Source organism: Trachurus trachurus (assembly GCF_905171665.1).
Source record: "Trachurus trachurus genome assembly, chromosome: 20".
NCBI lineage: Eukaryota > Metazoa > Chordata > Actinopteri > Carangiformes > Carangidae > Trachurus > Trachurus trachurus.
Window position 1 is genome coordinate 17,106,349 of NC_139911.1, and position 20,865 is coordinate 17,127,213.

At 44.6% G+C, this 20,865-nt stretch overlaps 1 protein-coding gene across 1 annotated transcript in view; it reads left to right on the plus strand.

The window, feature by feature from the left end:
* drosha (drosha ribonuclease III) overlaps positions 1-20,865 on the plus strand; it is a 94,589-nt gene that overhangs the window by 55,342 nt on the left and 18,382 nt on the right. The window contains exons 23-26 of the mRNA XM_083995091.1: positions 1,162-1,232; positions 11,091-11,135; positions 14,952-15,109; positions 20,421-20,526. Of these exons, the coding sequence (XP_083851217.1) occupies positions 1,162-1,232; positions 11,091-11,135; positions 14,952-15,109; positions 20,421-20,526 (380 nt within the window). The remainder of the gene's footprint in view (positions 1-1,161; positions 1,233-11,090; positions 11,136-14,951; positions 15,110-20,420; positions 20,527-20,865) is intronic.

Below are 20,865 nucleotides of genomic sequence, written 5' to 3' on the forward strand. Positions count from 1 at the left end.
GTGTGGGTGTGTGCACGCCCGTGTGTAAATGGCCTGTTAGCCATCTGAAAGCAGTTTCCCTCCCCAGATGATGAATCCCTCATATGTTTTTGATGCCATCCATGAAAGCAGTTTGCGCATTTAGACTGGCGACCGCACCGCGCCCCATTTCCACCGGCTCATTTATGCACATAATAAAAACCGCTGCACGATTGTATACCCAATTTGCCAGGTGGTTATTGCTTTCTAAATTGAATGAGCCGCCCTAAGTGTGATGGTTCGAACTTGTTCGCGGCTTAAAGGGACGATGATGGCGCCTCTTGATTTTTATCAGAAATGGAGGAAGAAGAAGCAAAGCAACAGAACGTACAATGGATCTGGGAACGCTGCATATCGTCCTCATAGATGGAGGAATTCGGGCTGTGACAGCTTCTCCCTTTGTCCCTTGCCGTGTGTGTGTGTGTGTGTGTACAAGTTGTAGAAAATCCTGCACAGATAAGTCATATCCCATAGTGTAGGTGAGTCATAGAGGACATAATACTTTTGTTCACACTGTCCATGAGTGGTGTGCGAGCATGACATACTTGAGCGAGCTTCTGTGTGTTTGTCAGGCCTATTATACCTGCGCACGTGACACACACTACTATTGTTAATTCAACAAGGATGTTTATGTGACCTTCGTCGGTTCTAGTCGCAATACAACTCTTCCTTCCCCTCCTCCTCCTTCTCGTCCTCCTGCGCTCCAACAAGGGGGAGGTGGATCTGCACAGGAACCCCGGGGTCATTTCACCGTCAAAAAGCAATAAAAATGCACTCCTACTTTTAATAAAGCAATTATAACTCATTGCCGAGTTCAATTAATTTTAAGTTTTCCATTAGGAGAGAAGTCTGAAATTACCTCAGAATTGCTAGAATTTTTTTTTTTTTTACACCAGCAATGTACTGGTGGAATGTCATGCTTTTTCACAGTTACTTTAAAATTGTGTGGGTGGGAGGTTGGCTGCTAATTTACCGTTTCACATGTTATAGAAAGTATCCCTGCACAGTTTCCAGCAAACACTCCACTCAGAGTGCACACTTCTTTCCTGAATAAACTTTGCTGTATTGATTTTGACTCAAGCCATCCTCGGCTTCCTTGTTTCCTGTTTTTCATCTGTGTTTTTTTTTCTCCCCCCCCTCCAGGTGCTGTGTATTTGGAAGGAGGCTTGGACGAGGCTCGACAGCTCTTTGGTAGATTGCTTTTCAACACCGAGGTAACTGGCGAAAATTTATAACTGAGCTTTAATTTGATATCTGCCTCCTGTCACATTGTTTTATGTGCGGGATGAGTGTCGCTTACAGTGTCGACACACACATGAATGTACACATCAGTCACGGAGAACAGCCGCAGACGCTCAACACGAGATATTCCTATCCTGAACCGTGGCAGACCGAACTGTGATGTTTCACCAATCTGGTCTTTTTTATTTGTTCAAACCCACACACTTCATGATTTGGCAACAAGCCATGTATTGCACAATATTGAGGCCCTGCCAGCCACTCCAACCTGAAATCTTCCATAATCTGGCTTTATCCCGTAGTACTTTTGAGTAGCTGCGCATTGTGTGTACACTGATATGCATAAAGATAAAACAATGGGAAGGAAAAAAAAAGGAGATTTGGATAAAGCCATGGCAGCAAAAAACAGGATGAGCACGGCTTGTATATTCTGCAAAATGAACTGGAGGTGTTGAACGTTGCAGCGTGCCAGTCTTGAGCGGGACACCTGCTATTGTTTGCGAGTGTGCGCTTGTGTGTGTGTGTGTGTGATCAGCAGGCCTGAATAATTGATGAATGAATCAGTATTTGCGTTTGTCTTGGCGAGAAGCGCTAGGACTCAGTTAAACGATTGCAGCAGGTCTAGTATGTAGCAGCAGGCCCGCTTCTAATTGGCTGTTGAGCGTGTTTGTCTGAGGTTCAGTTGGCGACTCCCACACACACACGACTACAGGAACACACGGCGATCCATCAAATACGTTTGATCCAAATCAGATCAGAGACATCAGGAGTGAAACAAAAGGGGGAAGATTATTGTTAATTAGAAATCGAAATAAATTCTCTCAAAGGAAAAAACAAGAGAGAGAGAGAGAGAAGTATGTTTTTTTTTTTATTTGCATTTTTTTCTTCTTTCTTTAAGCACTGCAACATTTGGCCTTGGGTTTGTTGTTGTTGTTTGTTTGTACACACGGCTGAATTTACTCTGAGTCTGTTATACTTTGTGGCCAGCAGCTGTGTTGTGAGTGTTGAGCGTTCAGTAGAAAGCTGGAACATCCTTGGTGCTGTTTTACTGTCGCTTCTTGGCCGTGAGGGTTGACAGCAGTTTACTGAGTCATCCCAATGTAGAGGTCTGTATTTGTACAATGACAGATTCTCAGATAAGGACTTTTTTTTCTTTTGGAACTGCTGAACAGATGTGAAAAAAAAATCTAAATTTCAGAGTAGTGCAGCATCAATTGGAGCGGACGGAGGTTCACTGTTGTCAATATATACAGTAGATGACGAGAAACACGCAGATGCATATTCGTCCTGTGAAGCAAAAAGAAACCAAACGGCATCGAGCACATCGGTATCCCATGGCTACAAAAGATGCCCTGCTGCTACGCGTCTCCGTGATGGTCTCACTGATGATGGGACATGGAGTGTAGTGTTTGTTTCATCGCTCAGAGAGACAACAGATGAGAGGAAAGTTAGACGTGCTGATGACAGAGTTTCCAGATGGAGCATCCGTGTACAAAGGGAAACAAAAAAAGACAAGGACGGGGTGGATCTGCAGCAAAAAGTAGAAAGTGAATATAACAGATGCGGAAATGTTTAAACAGCGGACCATCTAATATGATTTATAATACAAAACTAATCAGTGAGATTTTAGAATGAATTATAATAGGGAGTCTGTGAAAAGGAGGCTGTATGTGATCTATATTCTTTGTTCTACTTATAAAAGCCTTCTTAGAATTTCAGATTCACTGGGGATGAGTGTGAGCTTTACAGCATAATACAATCTGGGTTTCAAGTGGTCAATACATGAGAAATAAAAGCATAAATAACGTTGTACAAATTGTAAAAGAAGGTGAGGAATAATACACCATAAGTCACTCAACTCAAAATGAAACCTTGAGGAACTCAGGGAACAACAGTAAACTGTTAGAGAATCTAGGAAGTAAACAGCGTAGTAACGTTGTTTAAGCTTTTTGTTCACTGTTTATTGAACAGCCTTCAACTCAAAGTGAGGTTTCAATAGTCACAGTAAATCACAGATAAACCTCAGGAAAATGTTAAAAAAAAAAAAGAATTTGATATTTAAAAAAAAAAGAATTTGATATCATCAGATAGACCCGAAATGAAATCGTCAATGTCCTTGATCGCCCAGCACCTTGTGTTCCAGCTCTGACTGCGCTGCCTCTGCTCTCCCATCACTCAGCTGACCAGCACCATCCTCCATCATAACTGTCCAGGACTTACCACACAGTGTAACTGTAAATGGAAACACAAGAAACCTTCCTATGGCAAAAAAAAAAGAAAAACATGAGTACTTGTCATACCCCACTCAAGTCTTCAAGGAGGCTTTGAAAAGAAAGAGTCTACTTCACTTCAGCTCACCCTCTTATTAACCAGTCCAATCCCCTTCAACCTGAAAGCCTATAATGTCAAATATGGACCTGTGGCAGCTTTATGTACACTCCAAGGTGCACCAAAAAAAAACCTTTACAGCATATAAAGTACAGTACAGCTCAGGCTGTAAAGAGGACAGCACAACCACGGATGCAGAGGGAGACTGAGGATGTATTCAGACCTGTGGCCCATTTGCTTTGTTTCCATTCAGGGGCTAAAACAATACAATTGTTGCATTTTTCTTTTGGGTCATTTGTATCCACAAGGTAACAGCTGCCAGCAGTCCAAAAGTGTAGACAAAATGTCTTGCATGAACCAACTGTTCTCTCATTGGTCAGAAATCTTACTCAGAAGGAGGAGGAGGTTACCTGGGAAAACAAAAAACATGGAAGAGAGGTCTCAACAGGCCTGAAAATTAAAACCCAACCTGGTCCGAACTGCGGTTGAAGTCTAGACCTAGGGCTGTTCGATTAATCGATTTAAAATCGTAATCGCGATTATTTGGCTAGGACGATGTTAAAAACGTGAAATCCTAAAAATTGATTTTGTTGTAATGTAATTGTAATTACAGTAAGCCCCTGTTCATGAATATGGGCTGCGCTGAATTACCGTAATGACTGCTGCCTCCTTCCTCCCATCACGCTCTCCCACTGCTCTCCCCACACACTGTAAACAAGCATGTCGCCGTTTTGCTATGACCAGCGAGGATTTCGTTGCCAAAAAGACCAACGGGCCTTTTCCACTACACAGTTACAGCTCGGCTCGGCTCGGCTGTCAGCTGTGATACCGCTGTGATATGACAAGGATTAGGTCTTCTACAGCTGAGTTCTTCAGCGTGGCGGGGTCGTCATATAACAGTGGCTACGGCCGTGTCGTCTCGATTACGGACCGCGTGGTTTTCCACACAGCAGACATTTAACTCAGGTGAAGGAATAACAACAGTTTGTCGGTGTGTTTTTAAAATTAGCGGTATTGATTCTCGTGACGGACATATGGTTGGATGTCGCGGTTGCGACTCTTCCGGTGACAACGCTCTGGCCAATCAGTGGAAGGCAGTCAGTTGACGTCACGTTTACGGACGGACAGACAGACGGACAGATTTTTTTTTTTAATTAGACTCTAGGTCCATTTAAAAAGACACTCACAAAATAGTTTTGTCATTTAACAAAAAAATCGTAATCGGAAATCGATTTTTGAGAGAAGAAAATCGAGATTTTATTTTTCGGCAAAATCGAACAGCCCTATCTAGACCTAACAAGTCTTTTGTGTCGGTTATATTTTCATATGACCTATGACCAAACAAACCACTCCTTGGGCTGAAACGCTCCTTGTTTTGGAACAACTGCTCCAAATGAGCCAGGTCTGAATACACCCTGAGGCCTTGTCCACACGGAACGGAGCTTCACCAAAAAAGGTCTCTTTTTTTTTGTTCGTTTTGAAAAAGTTTTCTGTAAACTTGGCATCATTTAAATTAATATCTGCACGTACACACAGATCCAATGAAACGACTCAAAACGCTGTAGTACATACTCCAGGCCTATGTGGAGTGTGTGTGGCCCTGTAACGCTGCCACACACATCAGAAACAGAGAAGTAGACTGGATACTTCCCTGCTCTATTCAAACTCTAAACATTATGGGTCGACTAAATGTTGACTGGTAGTCGTGCCAGGGTAAGAATTACAATCAGTGATAATTTATTGGGCACGATTCAGCCCAGTATGTGAGGGACCAACAGTAGTGGGTCGTTGTTGTTGTTACGTTACGTCCATAGTCTGTATATATCTATCAGTGTCGCTCACGTTACAGGTTTGAGCGGTGGGCAGTATGACATCATTGTTTCACAAAAGATCCCTTTTGGGTGTCTACACAAAAATGCTGGGGCGAGGTTTTTAGATTTCCCCACTCTGGGACTCGTTTCCAAAAAATACTGTTTTTACCCCCCCCCCCCCAAAAAAAAAAAAAAATAAAAAATAAAAAATTAAAAATAAAATAAAAAGGTGTTTCTGTGTGGATGAAATGCAGAAACGATAAAAGACATATGCAGATTGACTGAAACCCGTGTATGTGTGGACGGGCTCTGAGACTCTTGAGAGAATTTGCACAAAGCAAAGTTGAGTCATTTTCAACTTTGGTTTTTAAGTTTTCAGACGTGCAGACTGAGGATGGAAATAGTATGGCTGGTCACCCCCACCCTCCCACCTACCCCCCTGCTGAATCCTCCTGATGGCTGCCCTGTCACACAAACTGAGGGGAAGCAGATGGACACAGATGGGTGGGGGGGGGGGGTGGGGGGAGACTGTGGGGCAGACCAGGGAGATGGACGGACAAGAGGGTGAGATACATTTCTTGCGGTTCATGCAGGACCGCTCCGGCGCTTTTATTTTTTTTGTGTGTCTCCAGCTCACGGTGGTAGAACGGGTCTTCACACAGCACATTACACAGACGTAATGAGATGCAGTGCAAAACTGAAGGACGATACTTTTTTTTTTCTCTTATCACACCCTGGAAGCTTTTACCGCTCCCGTTCCTTGATATGGTATTTCATTCGTTCACACATGGGTGATCAGTGCCATACCCTCCTTTCCTCTCTGGAACAACAGGATGCTGGTTGGTGTCTATTTTTTTCTTTATTTATTTTTTTCTTTGCCGTTCCTTTCCATTCTCTCCTCTCTAACACTCCAGGATGTCATTACCCCCACAGCTGTTTCACTCTAGCTCTCTTATGACAAGTCAAAACAAAGGCTTCACAACTCCGGAGGTAAAATTCAGAATTACCTACCTAAGGCAAAGCATGCGTGTAATTTCCACCTCAAGATCTTGCCAGACAAACAGTGGCCCCAGTTTTTTTTTTTTTTTTTTCCTTCCCCTGTCTATCTCTGTTATTCCCTAATTGGTATGGCATTCATGACTGGAGAGCAACAGTTATTTCCGTCCCCTTGTTTTTCTCTCAACACATCACCTTCGCTGGCACTGGTTCCCCAACAACAGTGCTCTAGCCGTGGATGGAATCTAGCTTCATTGCACACAGAGGCCTGGAGGAAACAATAGATTCTAATTTGCTAATGACATTACTGTGGAGGTTATTAAAGCATCAGCAGAGAGGCAGGAAGCGGCTTCTTCGGGAGGGGAGGGGTGGGGGGGTGGGGCGTTCGATTGCTCCCAACCTGGACTCAACAACAGCAGTGTGGTGTTTCTGGGAAAAAAGGAGAAAAAAAGATGTTGATGGCACTGCAATGTCCTGAGGGAAGTGCCTGTTATGAGGAGCAATCACTACGACGACGATGATGATCTCACTAGTTGCCTATGGGCTAATCTGTTAGCTTTTATTAACACAGCCCCGCAATGCTTACACACTCAAAAACGCCAAATGTAGCCGAGGTTGCTGTGACAACCGAGATGGGTCACCGTCAGGCGCCGTGACTGTTGCTTCGGGATAGTGTGAGCGGCGGTGCAGCCTTTTTCCTGCCTCCCTCTCATTTCTTTTCTGGGTGCATTGCCAAAGAAAGGGTTTCAGGGCAGCCTGCTTTCAGCCCTCGACTCGAGCCGAGCTAGCAGCTAACAGTCTGAATCTTTTTAAACCTTTCAATTTTGACAGTCTTAACAGGGCTGCTATGTAGTGTGGTTTGTGTGGCTTTGCAGAAATTGCCTGTAAACAAGGTTTTAACTGCATTTGATAGTCCTGACTTCCTGTCACATCATTCTGGTCTCTTGGCACGCCGGTAGAGTGTGCTAGGCTTACATGCTCATCCAGGTGAACGCCTGGCTGACAGCTCCCTACATATGAAGGCCGCCCATCTTGCTGGCAGCAACAGTAACCTCTGCCTGTGTTGGCTGGATTCAAGCCAGTTCTTACAGCAATAACACTGATCCGGATCTGTTATTTTTACCCAACAGAAGTCGTTCTAATGAGTGAGAGTTTCTATTTTCTGTTGCATGAAACACTTTTCTTTTCACTTTTTTTTCCTCTTTTCCTGCCGAGATCTGTGCAATCTGCACCCTTACCCCGCGACAGCTGCGGCTAATATTTCCAGTGTTTGAATGAGGTAGCGTATACGTCTTCTCTTCAGAAAAGAGAAAATAGAAAACCAAAAAGCACGCGCACATTCACCAAGCCACTTTCTCCCATTCGCTTGCTCACTCTGCCCATGCTCGCAGGGAACTGTAAAAAGGTGCACGGACATTATTTTTCCCCTCCTGTATTTTGGAAGAGCACCTTGACCGTTGGCTGATAGAAGCCTCCGTTTTGGAGTTAGGGCTGCTTTTATGTTGGTATTGATCAGCAGCGCTATCTCTTATCGATCCCTCCGCTGCACTACTACGTTTGATGGATTGATTGGCAGCCTGTAGCTAGAGACTAATTTGTCAGGGAGCACTGGACCTTGTCAGAGAAGAACACCATTATGTCCCAATCATGGATGGCCAACAATCCCAGGGGTGGTGTGTGTGTGCTGGTGTGTGGGTGTGGGGGAGTACAGGGAGTAGCGGTCTTGCCTATTCACGGATGGCTTGTGAGCCCTGAGTATGTGTAAGACCAGACTCCCCCGTGGGTTAGAGCAGCGCTGATTGAAGTCCACCTTAAAACACAGCTCATACGCAGTTCCACCAAGTTGCCTTTCATTCTGCTTTTAATTTCCACTCTCATTATGGCTAGGCCGTTGACACTCAAATAAACATGTTTGCATATGTTCCCCACCACCACCACCCCCTCCTTTTTTTCTGTTTCGAGCACAAGAGCTTCATCCTCCAAATGGCTATGATTCAGCTGCTGCACATGATGATTTGTGCCCCTAGTAATTATACCTTCCACGTGCTGGGAGGGAAAGAGAGAGAAAGAAAAAAAAAACCTGTTGTTATTCTTAAATCCCCACTCGATGCTGGCTTAATCATTGTCTGCCTTGTCTTTGGAATGGCTGTAATTGAAACATTAGCTGTTCGGGTCTATATACAGCGTGTGGGCGGCTCGCGTGCGCCCTGTGGACGGATTTTAATCATAAGCCTCGATCACAAGCCCAAGCAACTTGTGCATACTTCACGTCCCCTCTGTTTCTTCTTCATCCCCATACACTCGGCTGTACCAAAACATTTTTTTTAGCTGTGTTTCTTTCTTGTATGTGTTCGGTTGCAGCAAAACCACCGTGGAAAGCAAAGTGATCCATTAGCCGGCGCTTATTGACTTTTCCCTTTAAGTGATGCCACCCTCCGCAGCCAAGAAACCTTGTATTGTATTCACGCGCGGGCTCGGCGTCGACTTGATACCGGCCATGAACTTAGTGCTTTTCAACTCCAGTCCGAGGCTAAGAGACAAGCGAACCAAAAGGAAGCATTTGCTCCGTATTGACTGCTTTCATGAATTTTTCATCGGCTGCTCAAGGCGATGGTTTGCCAGCTGGGTGGGTTGAGAAGATGAGGCGCCCATCCGATGCCGCTGACCACACACCGCTCCCCGATGAGCCAGCGCTGCATTTTTAAAAAGGTCTATCTCCTTGAACCTGTTAAACACCTGAGCGTTACTGTACTTAAGAGGTTGCTCACCACATCTGCATCGCCCCTACGACTCAACCAACGTCAGACCCCAGGCCCCGGAGCTGCCAATGCCTGTGTCGTCCATGGCGATAACTTGAGAGCCACAGCTTCTCCTCCTCTCTCTCTCTCTCCCTTCCCTGTCTTGTTTTACAGCCTCTGTCTCTCTACCATTCAATCTTGCGTGGTTACCTCAGAGCAGGGTTGAGGAAACATGTTGATCTTGCACATATTTCACTCCCGGGGGGGGCAAAAAGGGAGTCCAGCACTGTCAATGTGTGTCTCCTGAGACAACACACCTCTCAAAGCCAAATCCCACAACCCCTCCACCAGCATCACCCCTCCCCTTCTGCTCAGATCTGCAACCCCCCCCTTCATGTAACTCCCCAGTGGGTGGTCAATATACAGCCCTCTAGGTCTGAAAATGAGATGCTGACTCATTTGCTGTTATTCCTACGCCCCCATATGGGGCCAGTGAAGGCACCTTAAATAACCTGGACTGAGGAATCTAGAGAGTCCCCTACACAGAGGCATCAGTGGCATATCATCACAGTCAGTTTTTTTTATTTTTTATTTATTTATTCCACCATAGATATATATACGTTCATACATAATAACACAGATAGATATATAAATAACACAACTTAAGCATTAGGTGTTAAATTGATTCTTAATGTTGTGAAACAGAGCTGCTGTCTGCTGGCGAGGACCAGGTTGTCAGGGCCCAAAGGTGAAGCCTCTGAGGCGTTTTAAAGCTGCTCTAATCAATATTTTTATATTAGCAATGGATCAAATGACTGTGTGTAATGTGATAGAGGTTGCTCAGAGTAATGACCCACACAGGATTATGCATAGACTGTCCAGTTTTTCCCATCTGTATTAAGTATTTTAGTCTCTCGGCCCATTGTTTTAGTTTTATTTCTGTTTGATTCCCTCTCGCTGTTCTTATTAACCAGTGTCTCGCAGCAGCAGGCAGCCGAAAAGCTCTGGTAAATATACTCTGCACTCCCCACCCAGCACCAAATGGCAGGCAGACAAAGTTAACAACAAGCTGGCGGAGCACTTAAGTTGCAAAAGAGTCAGATATTTCCTGCAGGTATTGGGTTGAAAAGCAAAGCAGCGCTATATTGAGCAGAAATGACTCTGAATGAATGCTAATATTACTGCCGCATGTGTAACTAAACAGCCAATTAAGAACTAATAATTCCTATCTATAAGGTGATAATCTGCCAATATTGTGTTTACAGTTTGTTTCATTGCCCCCGTGTGGCTTCCCCCCCAAAAGAAAATCAATGAATCCAGCTTTAATGAACGTGGTTAACCGGGATGAAAGTAGTTAACAGAAGCCAAGAGAGAGATGCTCCTTGTTATCGTTGTGGACAGCGTTATATCCATCGCAATGTACATCTGTGGCTCTGAGGAGACGGCGTACTCCCCAGCCTGTTTACCTCAACATCTATACAAATTAGCCATGTAACAGCAACAGTCTATAGAAATCTTACCTGAGCGACATCGCTACGTGTTTGTTAGAGGAGCCAAATAATATACAGTATGTTTCACTTTACGCTATTATGTCCCTGAAAGTGCACAAGGTTGATGAAATGAAATGAAAACACAATGTTTTTACTCTGATGCTGGGACCTTAATGGTGGGGCGAATAAATATTTGGAGCTCTAATTACCTCCTGGGGAGGAAGGGAAGATTACACACTTTTTCTTTTTTTTTTTTTTAATGCTCAAGCCACCAAGGCACCTGTAGAGAATTAAGTTCTTTATATATTATGTATTGGTTTTAACATTGTACTTAAAAATTCATTAGCACGTTTATTTTAATGTTAATGAACTGTTAGAATGATATTTATAAACGCAGATGAGACGACCCTAATGACAAGAGAAACCTTGTACTCTCTCCTCCCTCCCCCCCTCCTCCTCTGTCTTCACAGGACCTACGGGAGGTCTGGCTCAACTTCCCACCACACCCCCTGCAGGTGGGTTGAGATATGTTTCATTATTGATGTTTATTTTGGCTTGATGCCGCTCATTAAAACTCACCTCACCCCCAAGACACAAAAGCGTTCTCCCATCTTTGAAGTTTTCCAGCCAGAATGTATGTTTTTTTCTCATGTGTGTGTGTGTGTGTGTGTGTTGCCAGAGGTGGGCAGGCTGTTCGTTTTTCAGCCTGAGGCTGACCGAGTGCTTTATAGCTGTCACAAGACCCACAGTAGCCCTCCACTAGCCTGCATTGTTCTGCCCCCGTGTCTTGCTGCTCTCCATTTTGGTCAAGACCGTAATCCTCTTTTTCATTCACTTCATCTTCTTCTTCCCTCTCTCATCTTCTTCTTCCCTTCCATTGCCCCTCTCTCTGCTGTGCCATTCTGCCCTTCTCCACTATCAGGTTTTTATTTTTTATTTTTGCAATCCCTCTCTTCGCTCTCCCTCTGTGCTGTCGTTCTTTGCTTTACATGATCTGCCCAGAAACATTGAACATGTCAACAGTGTTTGTTTGAAATTAGGATTTGGAAGGAGAGATCAAAGATGCCATAACAGGATTACAGTCCCGAATCACATGGGGCCTCCAGGGACCGTCAGGCATCCTTCTCTCTGATGTGTCTGTGAGGAGAAAGTGTTTCTTTGTGTGTTTGCCGAGGCTCGTCTTTAAGCAGTTCATTCTCTTCATCTCCCTGCGTGTGTCGCTGCATTTTCTCATGTGCATTTATTTTATTTATTTATTTTTTTTGCATATCCATGTTTGGCCCAAAATAACATTGTGTTTCTGTTTACATACTTCAGAGTGTATACATAATATATTTGTGTCTCCACGTATTTGCCTCCTCACCTCTGTATTTTTTCATCCCTGAACGTTGCAGATGCACAAAGCATCTGGATGTTTTTTTCTTTTTCATTGTTGGAGTTTGCAGCGCCGGCGCTCAGAATAAACACATTGTATCCAGCAGTCTTGTTGTTTACCTGGTGGGCTGCGCAGCGGACGCCCCAGCGGTGGGCGCCGCGGTCGGGGTGGAGCCCCGGGGTCAGCCCCTGCAACCGCTCTGCGGTGCGAGGATGAACCTCCACAGTGTGCTGCATGAGTAGTGATTAGCCGCTTCAGAGCCACAGCCTCATTACCACTCACTGTGCGTGGCTGAGCCTTCCTCTGGGTGGTCCCCTGCAAGTGGGCTAAGGCCTGTTAAATTGTGCCAACCTCTTGGAAGCTTGATAGCATCATGACCTTTTGGCTTGAGAAGATATAATCCATGCAGTTCCACATGAAGAAAAAAAAACAGCTCTCTTGATTATTTATTTACTCTCTAATTGATAAAAGCCCCGGAGGACGGGGAGAAAATTACTCCCAAAAATAGTTAATGTGAGGCAACAAGGTGTCACCCACTCCCCCCCTGCTCAACAAGATGACGATGACAAAACGGAGGTGAAGAGGACCCGCCGTAATGAGGTTTGAGCGGATGGCGGTGGCAGCTCGCCGCGGCGTGGGTAATTATGCGTACACCCGTCTTCGGCGTGTGCGCATACATTAGCCCTGCCACCGCCGTGCCCTGCAGAGCGCGCTGGTAACGCTTTCGTGGTTGACAGGCACATCTTTATGTCTTTCGTGTTCGCTCGATTCGCCCCAGCGCATCACCACACACACACACTCACACCAGCTCTCCAGAATAATTTACCAGAACGTCATTTACGTTGAGTCTGGATTTCAAAATTTCTCCTTTGGTTTATCAGGGAGATACATGAGTGTCAGGCTTTTTGGGCCTCAAAAGACCTCGGCTCTGATTCCGCTTTCTGTCTGGACTGAGCTGAAAGTGATGCTTTGAAGCCTTTTCAAAAGTGTGTGTGTATGTGTGTGTGTGTGTGAGTGCATGTGTGTGTATGTGTATTCTTTTTTATTTTTTTCCCCCCATAACTGCTGTTGATTTTTTTTTTTCTCCCCTCCTCTCTCCTCTGCGTTTGAAGCCTTGCTGCCGGCCATTCCCCCTGAAGGATAGCTTGCGCCTCTGAGTGCTGAACTCGTCAGATGTCATTAGTTGTGATGCATGACATTTAAACGCCTTTCGTTAATTAACAGAGTGAAAAAAAAGACAGGAATGGAGTGTTTCTCAGGACATATTGGATGATGGAACCATGACATTACCGGCAGCGCTCCAATTAAAATACTGAGTTTAAAAATACATCTCTGCTCTGCGCACTGTCTTGACATGGGAGAGAAAACTGTTTACTTGTCATTTCTTCATCAAAACAGACAAAGATGCTCGAGAAATGAAGAAAGTGGCAATCTTTCCCGGAGAGCCTTGAAAAGTTGCTTTCTTTATTCCTTTTATTTTTTGGGATACTTTGCACTTTGCAGCTAAATGGACCAGGCTAATGTGCTTTAAGTGTCCACATGAAATCATGTGGCTCAATTCTACTGTTTTCTTTGGAAAAGATGTCTTGGTCAAGCTTACAGCTGCACCACACAGAGACCAATTAGATGTTTCTAGCTGCCTAATTAATGCACCCATAAGGATATCTCTTGATTCAACAAACATCGGTGCACATATTTTCTTAGCATATCATTTCTTTTTACTAACGAGCATAGGCAGGAGCAAATACTGCAGTTAAAACGGAGCCGCGTGATTCCGGCGAACCCGTCTACCTCTGAACTCACCGTGCCCTACAGCTATTGTTGAAAGCGCAATCTACAGCCGTTTTCACAACAAGAGCCTAAAAAGCGTTCTTTCAAGGCTCATCAAAGTCCCGAGGGCAAGAGTCTCGGATACATCCCGCTTTGAAACAAGCGAGGAGACGTACAGCGCGACTGAGTCATATCGTATTAATTGACCGTTTGAATCACCAGATTTAGAGAAAGAGAGCGAGAGAGAGAGAGAGACTAAACCGAGCTGTTTGACTTAAAACTTAATGACTAAGAGATTCCATCTGCTGCAGATCATCAGAGTTTGTTTTGAGGCGGAGTAAAAACACACACTCTAAACAGGCCCTCCAGCAGCACACAGTGTAGAGGTTCATCTCATTTAAGGAATTCATCTGACGCTCTTATGCAGAACGACTTTATTAAGTAGTGTTTCTTTTTTGTGTGTGTGCATGTGTGTGTCTGGTTTAAGAATCATCGGAGTGGACACACTGGTTGTTACTGAGACTGAGAGTAGATTATGGGATATCTACACACTAAAGACCAACAGAATCGCAAAAGCATTGAACACACATTAGATTTCTACCCAAAGTTACACAACCAAACTTTCCCTCCCTCTAATTCATAGAGCAGACTGCTGTGTTTTAGTACAGGCTTAGAATAAAACACTTTAAGTTAGTTGATGAGTTAGTTCATGAATGTCGACACATTGCCAAGATTGTGGACAGCTGAACGTGACACTATGTGACAGTTGAACATCTCCATCTCATCTGATCCCTGATGAGTTTGATGAGGGAAACGAAGAAATCCTGTCAGCCTCCGTAGCGTAGCTCTGAGCAGCTCGCAGCTCAGTTCCGCCGTTCTAAAATTAGCTACCACCGACAATTACAAACCTACCCATAAGACTATAGGGATTATGGCAATGGGCCAATTTGCCAAAATGTTGAACTATCCCTTTACGATTGACATGAGTCAGTTGACAGTGTTGTACAATTTGCAAAGGTCACCAGCTCATTACAAGAGCTCTAGTGTGAAAAATGTAAGTTGCTATAGCTTGTAATTGAAATTGAATTGAACCTAAAGAAATACCTCCAGTATGACCTCTAACACCTAGAGCTCATGCACACTCACTTTTGCAACTAAACCTCCTGTGTAATATGTTTTCCCACAGGTCCAGGAGCCTCAGACAGACCGACAGCTGATCGAGACGTCCCCGGTCCTCCAGAAACTGACCAGCTTCGAGGACGCCATCGGGGTTTTGTTCACGCACGTGCGTCTGCTGGCCAGAGCTTTCACCTTGAGGACTGTGGGCTTCAACCACCTCACCCTGTAAGTACAGTGGCAGTTTGCTTTCGCCGGTAATAGAGTTACGCAGCCAATAAAAATGCAAAGCGAGGCACTAGTTGGCCAGATGTAATTAGCAAGGATGCTGCAGAAGTATCCACAGTTTGTCTGCTGCTCCCTTCACAGGCGATGCAGCCTGATGCATTATAATATATAATGCGATCGGAGAGACTGGGAGTTTTCTCTATACATGGGGCATTTTAAATGGTTGCGACTGTTGTGAATGTGGCAGCCTCCTCCTCCCACATCATCATTATTATGTCGGCCCCCTGCAGCGTATACATTTTCTTGCAGTCTCTACTTCTGCCTCCGTGACAAGCTATGTCTCGGATGTCATGTTTAAAGTGCCATAATGGAATATGGACTATTCACCGCTTTTTGACCATGCGCCTCAGCTAAGAGAGAGAGAGAGAGAGAGAGACCCAAGAGACTCTGAAGTCCCCCTATCTGTAGTCTGCCTGTACCTGTGAGGCCATAACCCTGCTGCCCCATGGGAAATGGGGTTTTGATTCACTGGGTTGTCCAGTGCAGGAGCTTTAGAATTTCTCTTTTTTTCATTCACTGGGGCCACATCTCTTATTTGACAGACTTTTTTTTATTTTATTTTTTTTATCCCCCCCATCTCATTGTCATGCTTCATTCCACCTTGTAAATTCCCGGATTCTCACGTAACTCAATCCAGATTTAATTTTCAACTGCATACTGCTTCCAGATAGAATCTCACAATACGCTCCTCTGTTCGGAGAGATATGAGTTTTTGTTTGGGGTGTGTTTTTCGCTTAATTGCAACGCATCGCCGTGATGCTACAGTGATTTAGCTCTGACGCTGTAAGTTGTTTTCCCCACCCCCCTCCCTCCCTCCCTCGGCCGCCTGTGCAACTTTCGTTCGATAGTGAGCAAACTTACAAACTTACAGCAGAAGAAGACTCTGAATTGATCTGAGACGGGAGCGGCTGGGTCTGCCTGTAACAAACCTTGCTCGCTCATGGACAAACGTGAGGCCGCGAGTCGAGGCGACCGCTATTTTCATATGAAATTGTTTCTGCTAATGAGAGCATTCACTCCAATTTGAGGTGTTTCAGATTCAGAGAATGAGAGGGTTATTTGCAATGGAGGCTTAACTCACTTCTGAGCTTTACAACACAATAGTGAGTCTGACAGCTCCAGCAAATTAGCCTTGGCAGCACACCTCTGATATCTTATTGGCAGGCTGCACTCTGTAATTGCTTGCTTAGTTTTGCCACAAGGACATTTCTCTGTGTGTGTGTGTGTGTGTGTGTGTGTGTGAGAGAGAGAGAGAGAACATCATGTGCACACGTACACCCATACTGTACACAGCTGTGTATGTTCTAATCCATCACTTAAATGTCAAACCTCTCCACACTCTTGGTCAGGGAAGTCGATTAGAGGTCCAGAGGTTCGTCTCCCACTGAGCTTTACTTTGAAGACTTTTCCAGCTCAAGGTTGATGCCAATGATACTTTCTACCCCGATGTATATTTTTATTTCACACAATTGTATTGTTACTTTTCCCGGAGCAGAAAAAGGAAAGAATTCATATATTTCTTTCCAGGGTAATTTATGTTCATTAGCTCATTAGTGGCCAAAGGCAGGTTGACCCAAATAGAGCCGACTGACTTGAAAGCTGGAACTGAGCTACGGCTACCCACGAGGACCAAAGGTTACACCAAAGTAGGTCACGCTGTCGTGATGGGGAGAAGAACGAGGTCAGATAACAGAAAGTAAGGTCAGACAATAAGGTAGGCAGCAGATGAGGAGACAGGACCCAGGTTGGCCTTCGGCCTATCACTTTATGCACAAGTAGAGGACAGACCGACCTAGAAGAAGACAGGGATGGGAGCTGACCCTGTCGAGAGTCAGCGGAGACCGGAGGCTTCCATCAGACAGCGCAAACTCAGAGCCGCGGGCCCCCAGGCGCCGGGCTTCCTATCTCCTCTCACAGCGGAAAGGCTGGGTGTTGCAAGAATTTCACCGTTAGTGAAAAAGGCTCCATCTCTCTTCATGTTCAGTATTGTTTTTTAAATCAAAGCACACTTCACTGTGCCGCTTTCACAGTAGTTATTTGAACATTTGCACATTCAGTTAAATTTTATTGAATAGATTTGGGTTACATAAGAAGGGGACGTTATGTAAATCAGTGAATGCAACATTTCTGAGACTTGCAATTACCTGGAAAGTAAAGAAACCGACTCTAACTTTTATTTTTAGTGCAAAATAATGTTTAATGATGATGAGACCTAATTTTCTGTTTGAAGGAAACTGACTTGTGTGATTAGTTGATCAAATAGCTCGTCTATGAAGACTTTAGATCCAACACAGCCTCTTCCCTTAATTCATTTTTTGTTAAATGCTTTTTTTTGCTAGAAAAGATTTCATTATATTGAAGCACTATTTGCAGTTTATATTGATCTTTTGAAGTTGCAAAGTGTATTATCATACGTTAGATTTTTTTTCCTGCTATTGCCTCCTATTTCTCCAAAATTGCACTCGGTGTTTGACTCCGGTCCACTCGCCCCCCCCTCCCAGTAACACTTCATCCCAAATAGCTGCAGTGTGCACATCTGAACCTTACACTGGCCTGCACATACGAAACAAGAACATAATTTCCCTAAGAAGCGGGAGGAGAAATGGCCTGACAAAATGAAGCGCTCCCCTCTTTTGGAGTGGGCAGCCTGTTGCCGCCTCTTCAGAGGGGCTGTTAAAGGTATTTTAGATCAAAGTCAAAGGCGAATAAAGACCTCGGCTCCACACTTTACTTCAATTTCCCCCCACCTTACCGGAGCATTGTGCCTCCGCTGTTGAAGTGAATAAGGGATGGCTCTTTGTGCTGCTTCACACGGCGACACATTCCCTCTTTGACCCGCTCTATCTCTCCTTCTCTTTTCTATCTCTTCTATTTTTTTCACACACACCCCCCCTCGGTCTCTCACTGACACGCCACTCCTCTGTTCCCTCACCGCATCTCCTCTGCTTCCTACTGGATGTGAAATTAGCTCAGACTTGACCTTCTGGATCTGTTCCTGCACAGCGTGAGCCCATATGTGCATGTTCTCAGCTCTCATACAACATATAGGCTCGATTCTGAGAAAAAAACCCTCAAATCTCATGTTGTACGGTGCTGACGAGGGGAGAGCTCTCTTATCGTCTTGCCCTTGACCCTTGGAGCTCCCGTGTGTGTGTGTGAGCCTTTTCATTAAGAACTTCTATGATTTTTTTCTTTTTCTTTCTTGGTCGGAGTGTACTTTTACAATGTCCCTTCCCTCCTAATGAAGCTCAGTCCAAGGTCTCACAGTGTAGGAGTAAAGTAGCTGCAGTATCTGTAGGTGCTACATTGATCACTCAATTCACGCAATATAAATGAACAATGTTGATCATTGGTCATTTTTTCAGCAAAAAAAGGCCAAACTATGGGGTGCCGTGTGGTGCAGTGGGTTGAGCAGGCGCCCCATATGCAGAGGGCTTGAATCCGGCCCTTTACTGCATGTCATTCTCCCTCCCTCTCCCTCCCCATTTCCTGTCTCTCTCAACTATGCTATCAAATAAAGGCAGACCCCCCCCCCCTGCCAAAAAAACAAAAAAAAAAGAAAGCCGAACATTTATTCTGCTGTGCTCTCAAGTGTGAGGATTTGTAAATAGTGTTTGTGTTTGCTGCTGTTGTGGATTAAGTATCTTTGCGATCTGGGCTGTTGGTCGAGCGGAACGAGCGATCTGAAGATGTCACTTTGGTCACTTTTATCTGTTGCCAGACATTTCCTGAAGTAAACAGTGTATTTGAAAAATCAAATCAATCAACAAATTAACTGATATCGCTTTGGCACACACACACAAAAAAGGAAAAGTTTTTGCACACTTTCGTGCTGTCAGTGTGGTTTCTTCAGCTTTATTATACAACAGCCACGTTGACAGGAACGTCAGTCCTCATAATCACTGTGGGTCTTCAGAAACCCCATGCTCACTTTGTTTTTAGAATAAATATTTAACTGTAGTTAATAAATACATTTTTAAACAAATCCTGTTCTGGGGAACAGCAAAGTTGTATTTTATCGAATATGAGACCTCTCTCTTTTCCCTCCATCACACACTGAGTACCTGAATATGATACTTTTTTTCAGGCTTCCATTCATTAAACATTTAGACCACGGAAAATACAAGAATGACATTAATTGACGACCAAAATAGATATATTCCAGCCCTGCTGAAGGTGCTTAAACTGCTGTTTCACTCATTCTTTAGTGCGCATCTCTCTGGCTCAGATGCACCGCAGCTCATAAAAGGTAGCGGCGCCAGGAATCGGACAATAAACTTTGACCTTTCTCTCCCTTTGATGTCCGCCTCCTCCTCGTCTTCTGCCTCTGCTTCTCTCTCTCTCTCATCTTCAGACTCCCCCTCTCCTGCCAGGAGCTCATAGCTATAGATGCTGCTGTGTGTATATATATACGTACAGTATACATATATATATATATATATATACACCTCACTGCATGCATCCCCCCCCACCCCACAACCCAACACTCCCTGCCTGTCTGGCACAGCACCAGCCCACATCTGCAATGCTAATCTATAATTCTGTTTAATTAATGACCATTACAGCGGCAGCAGTAGCACACACTCACACTCACACTCAGTGGCACTGCCCTGTGGAGCAGTGTACAGAGAGTTACAGCGTGCTCCCTGCCTCTCAGTGATGGCGAGGAAGGCAGGAAGCTGATGTACAGTATCACAGAGCTGCCATTAGCATTTTCTAGGAATTGTTAGAAGGTTTAAAAAGTTGTTCTCTTGCACACGCCACGGCTGCTTTTATGGGCTTAGGATTTTTGACAGGCACTCCTGCAGGTGTACCGGAGGTTTTTTTCAAAAGCATTTTTTTTTTTCCCATTTATATTTGAATTGCAATCAAAGCCCAGCATTTTCCTCAGAAGGGGCTTGCTACTTCAGGCAGCCTCCAAGTTGTCACACAGCCTGTCAGTACAGCTGTTCCCAGAGGCCACCCATGAAATGTACATCAGCCAACTTCACCGTTTTCTGTTAAAAGACTAAAAGCCTGGTAGATTTGTCGAGAGAGCATGATGCCTTTTCATGCCTCGCTGATACGTGACTGCATAACCTCATGTGAAACCTTCCCCGCCCCCCTCTTATTTACCCCACTTCTCCCATAACCCCTCCCATCTTACCCTTTTTGCCGTTTAATTTCCCCCTGTAACATTTTTCTTCTTTTTTTTCCCTCCTTCTTTTACCTGAACTTTATCCATCCATTTTTTTTCCCGTCTCTTGTCCAGGGGCCACAATCAGAGGATGGAGTTTCTGGGAGACTCGATCATGCAGCTGGTGGCTACAGAGTACCTTTTCATCCACTTCCCAGACCATCATGAAGGACATTTAACAGTAAGCTCCAAATCACTTTTATGTCATCACACTTTACATCTTGGTCTGCATCTGTGTTTTATCTGCTTCTGCTGTCTGAAGCTCCCTGAAACCACAGTTCACAACAAGTTTACGTGAAATGAAGTCACAGCTGAGCTTTTTTTGCTTTTTTCTGTGTCTGTTTTTGCTTTTTTTCTTCCTCCCTCCTTCCTTCGCCCCATCAATCTCTGAATCTCAAAGTGCCAGCCAGGTACCCAGCCCCCTTTTTCCTCTTTTTCTTGTTTCCACCAAATAACTCTCTTCCGCTCCTCACCCCACACTGTGCCTGTGTGTTTGCTGCGCTCCCGGTGATGGGCATTG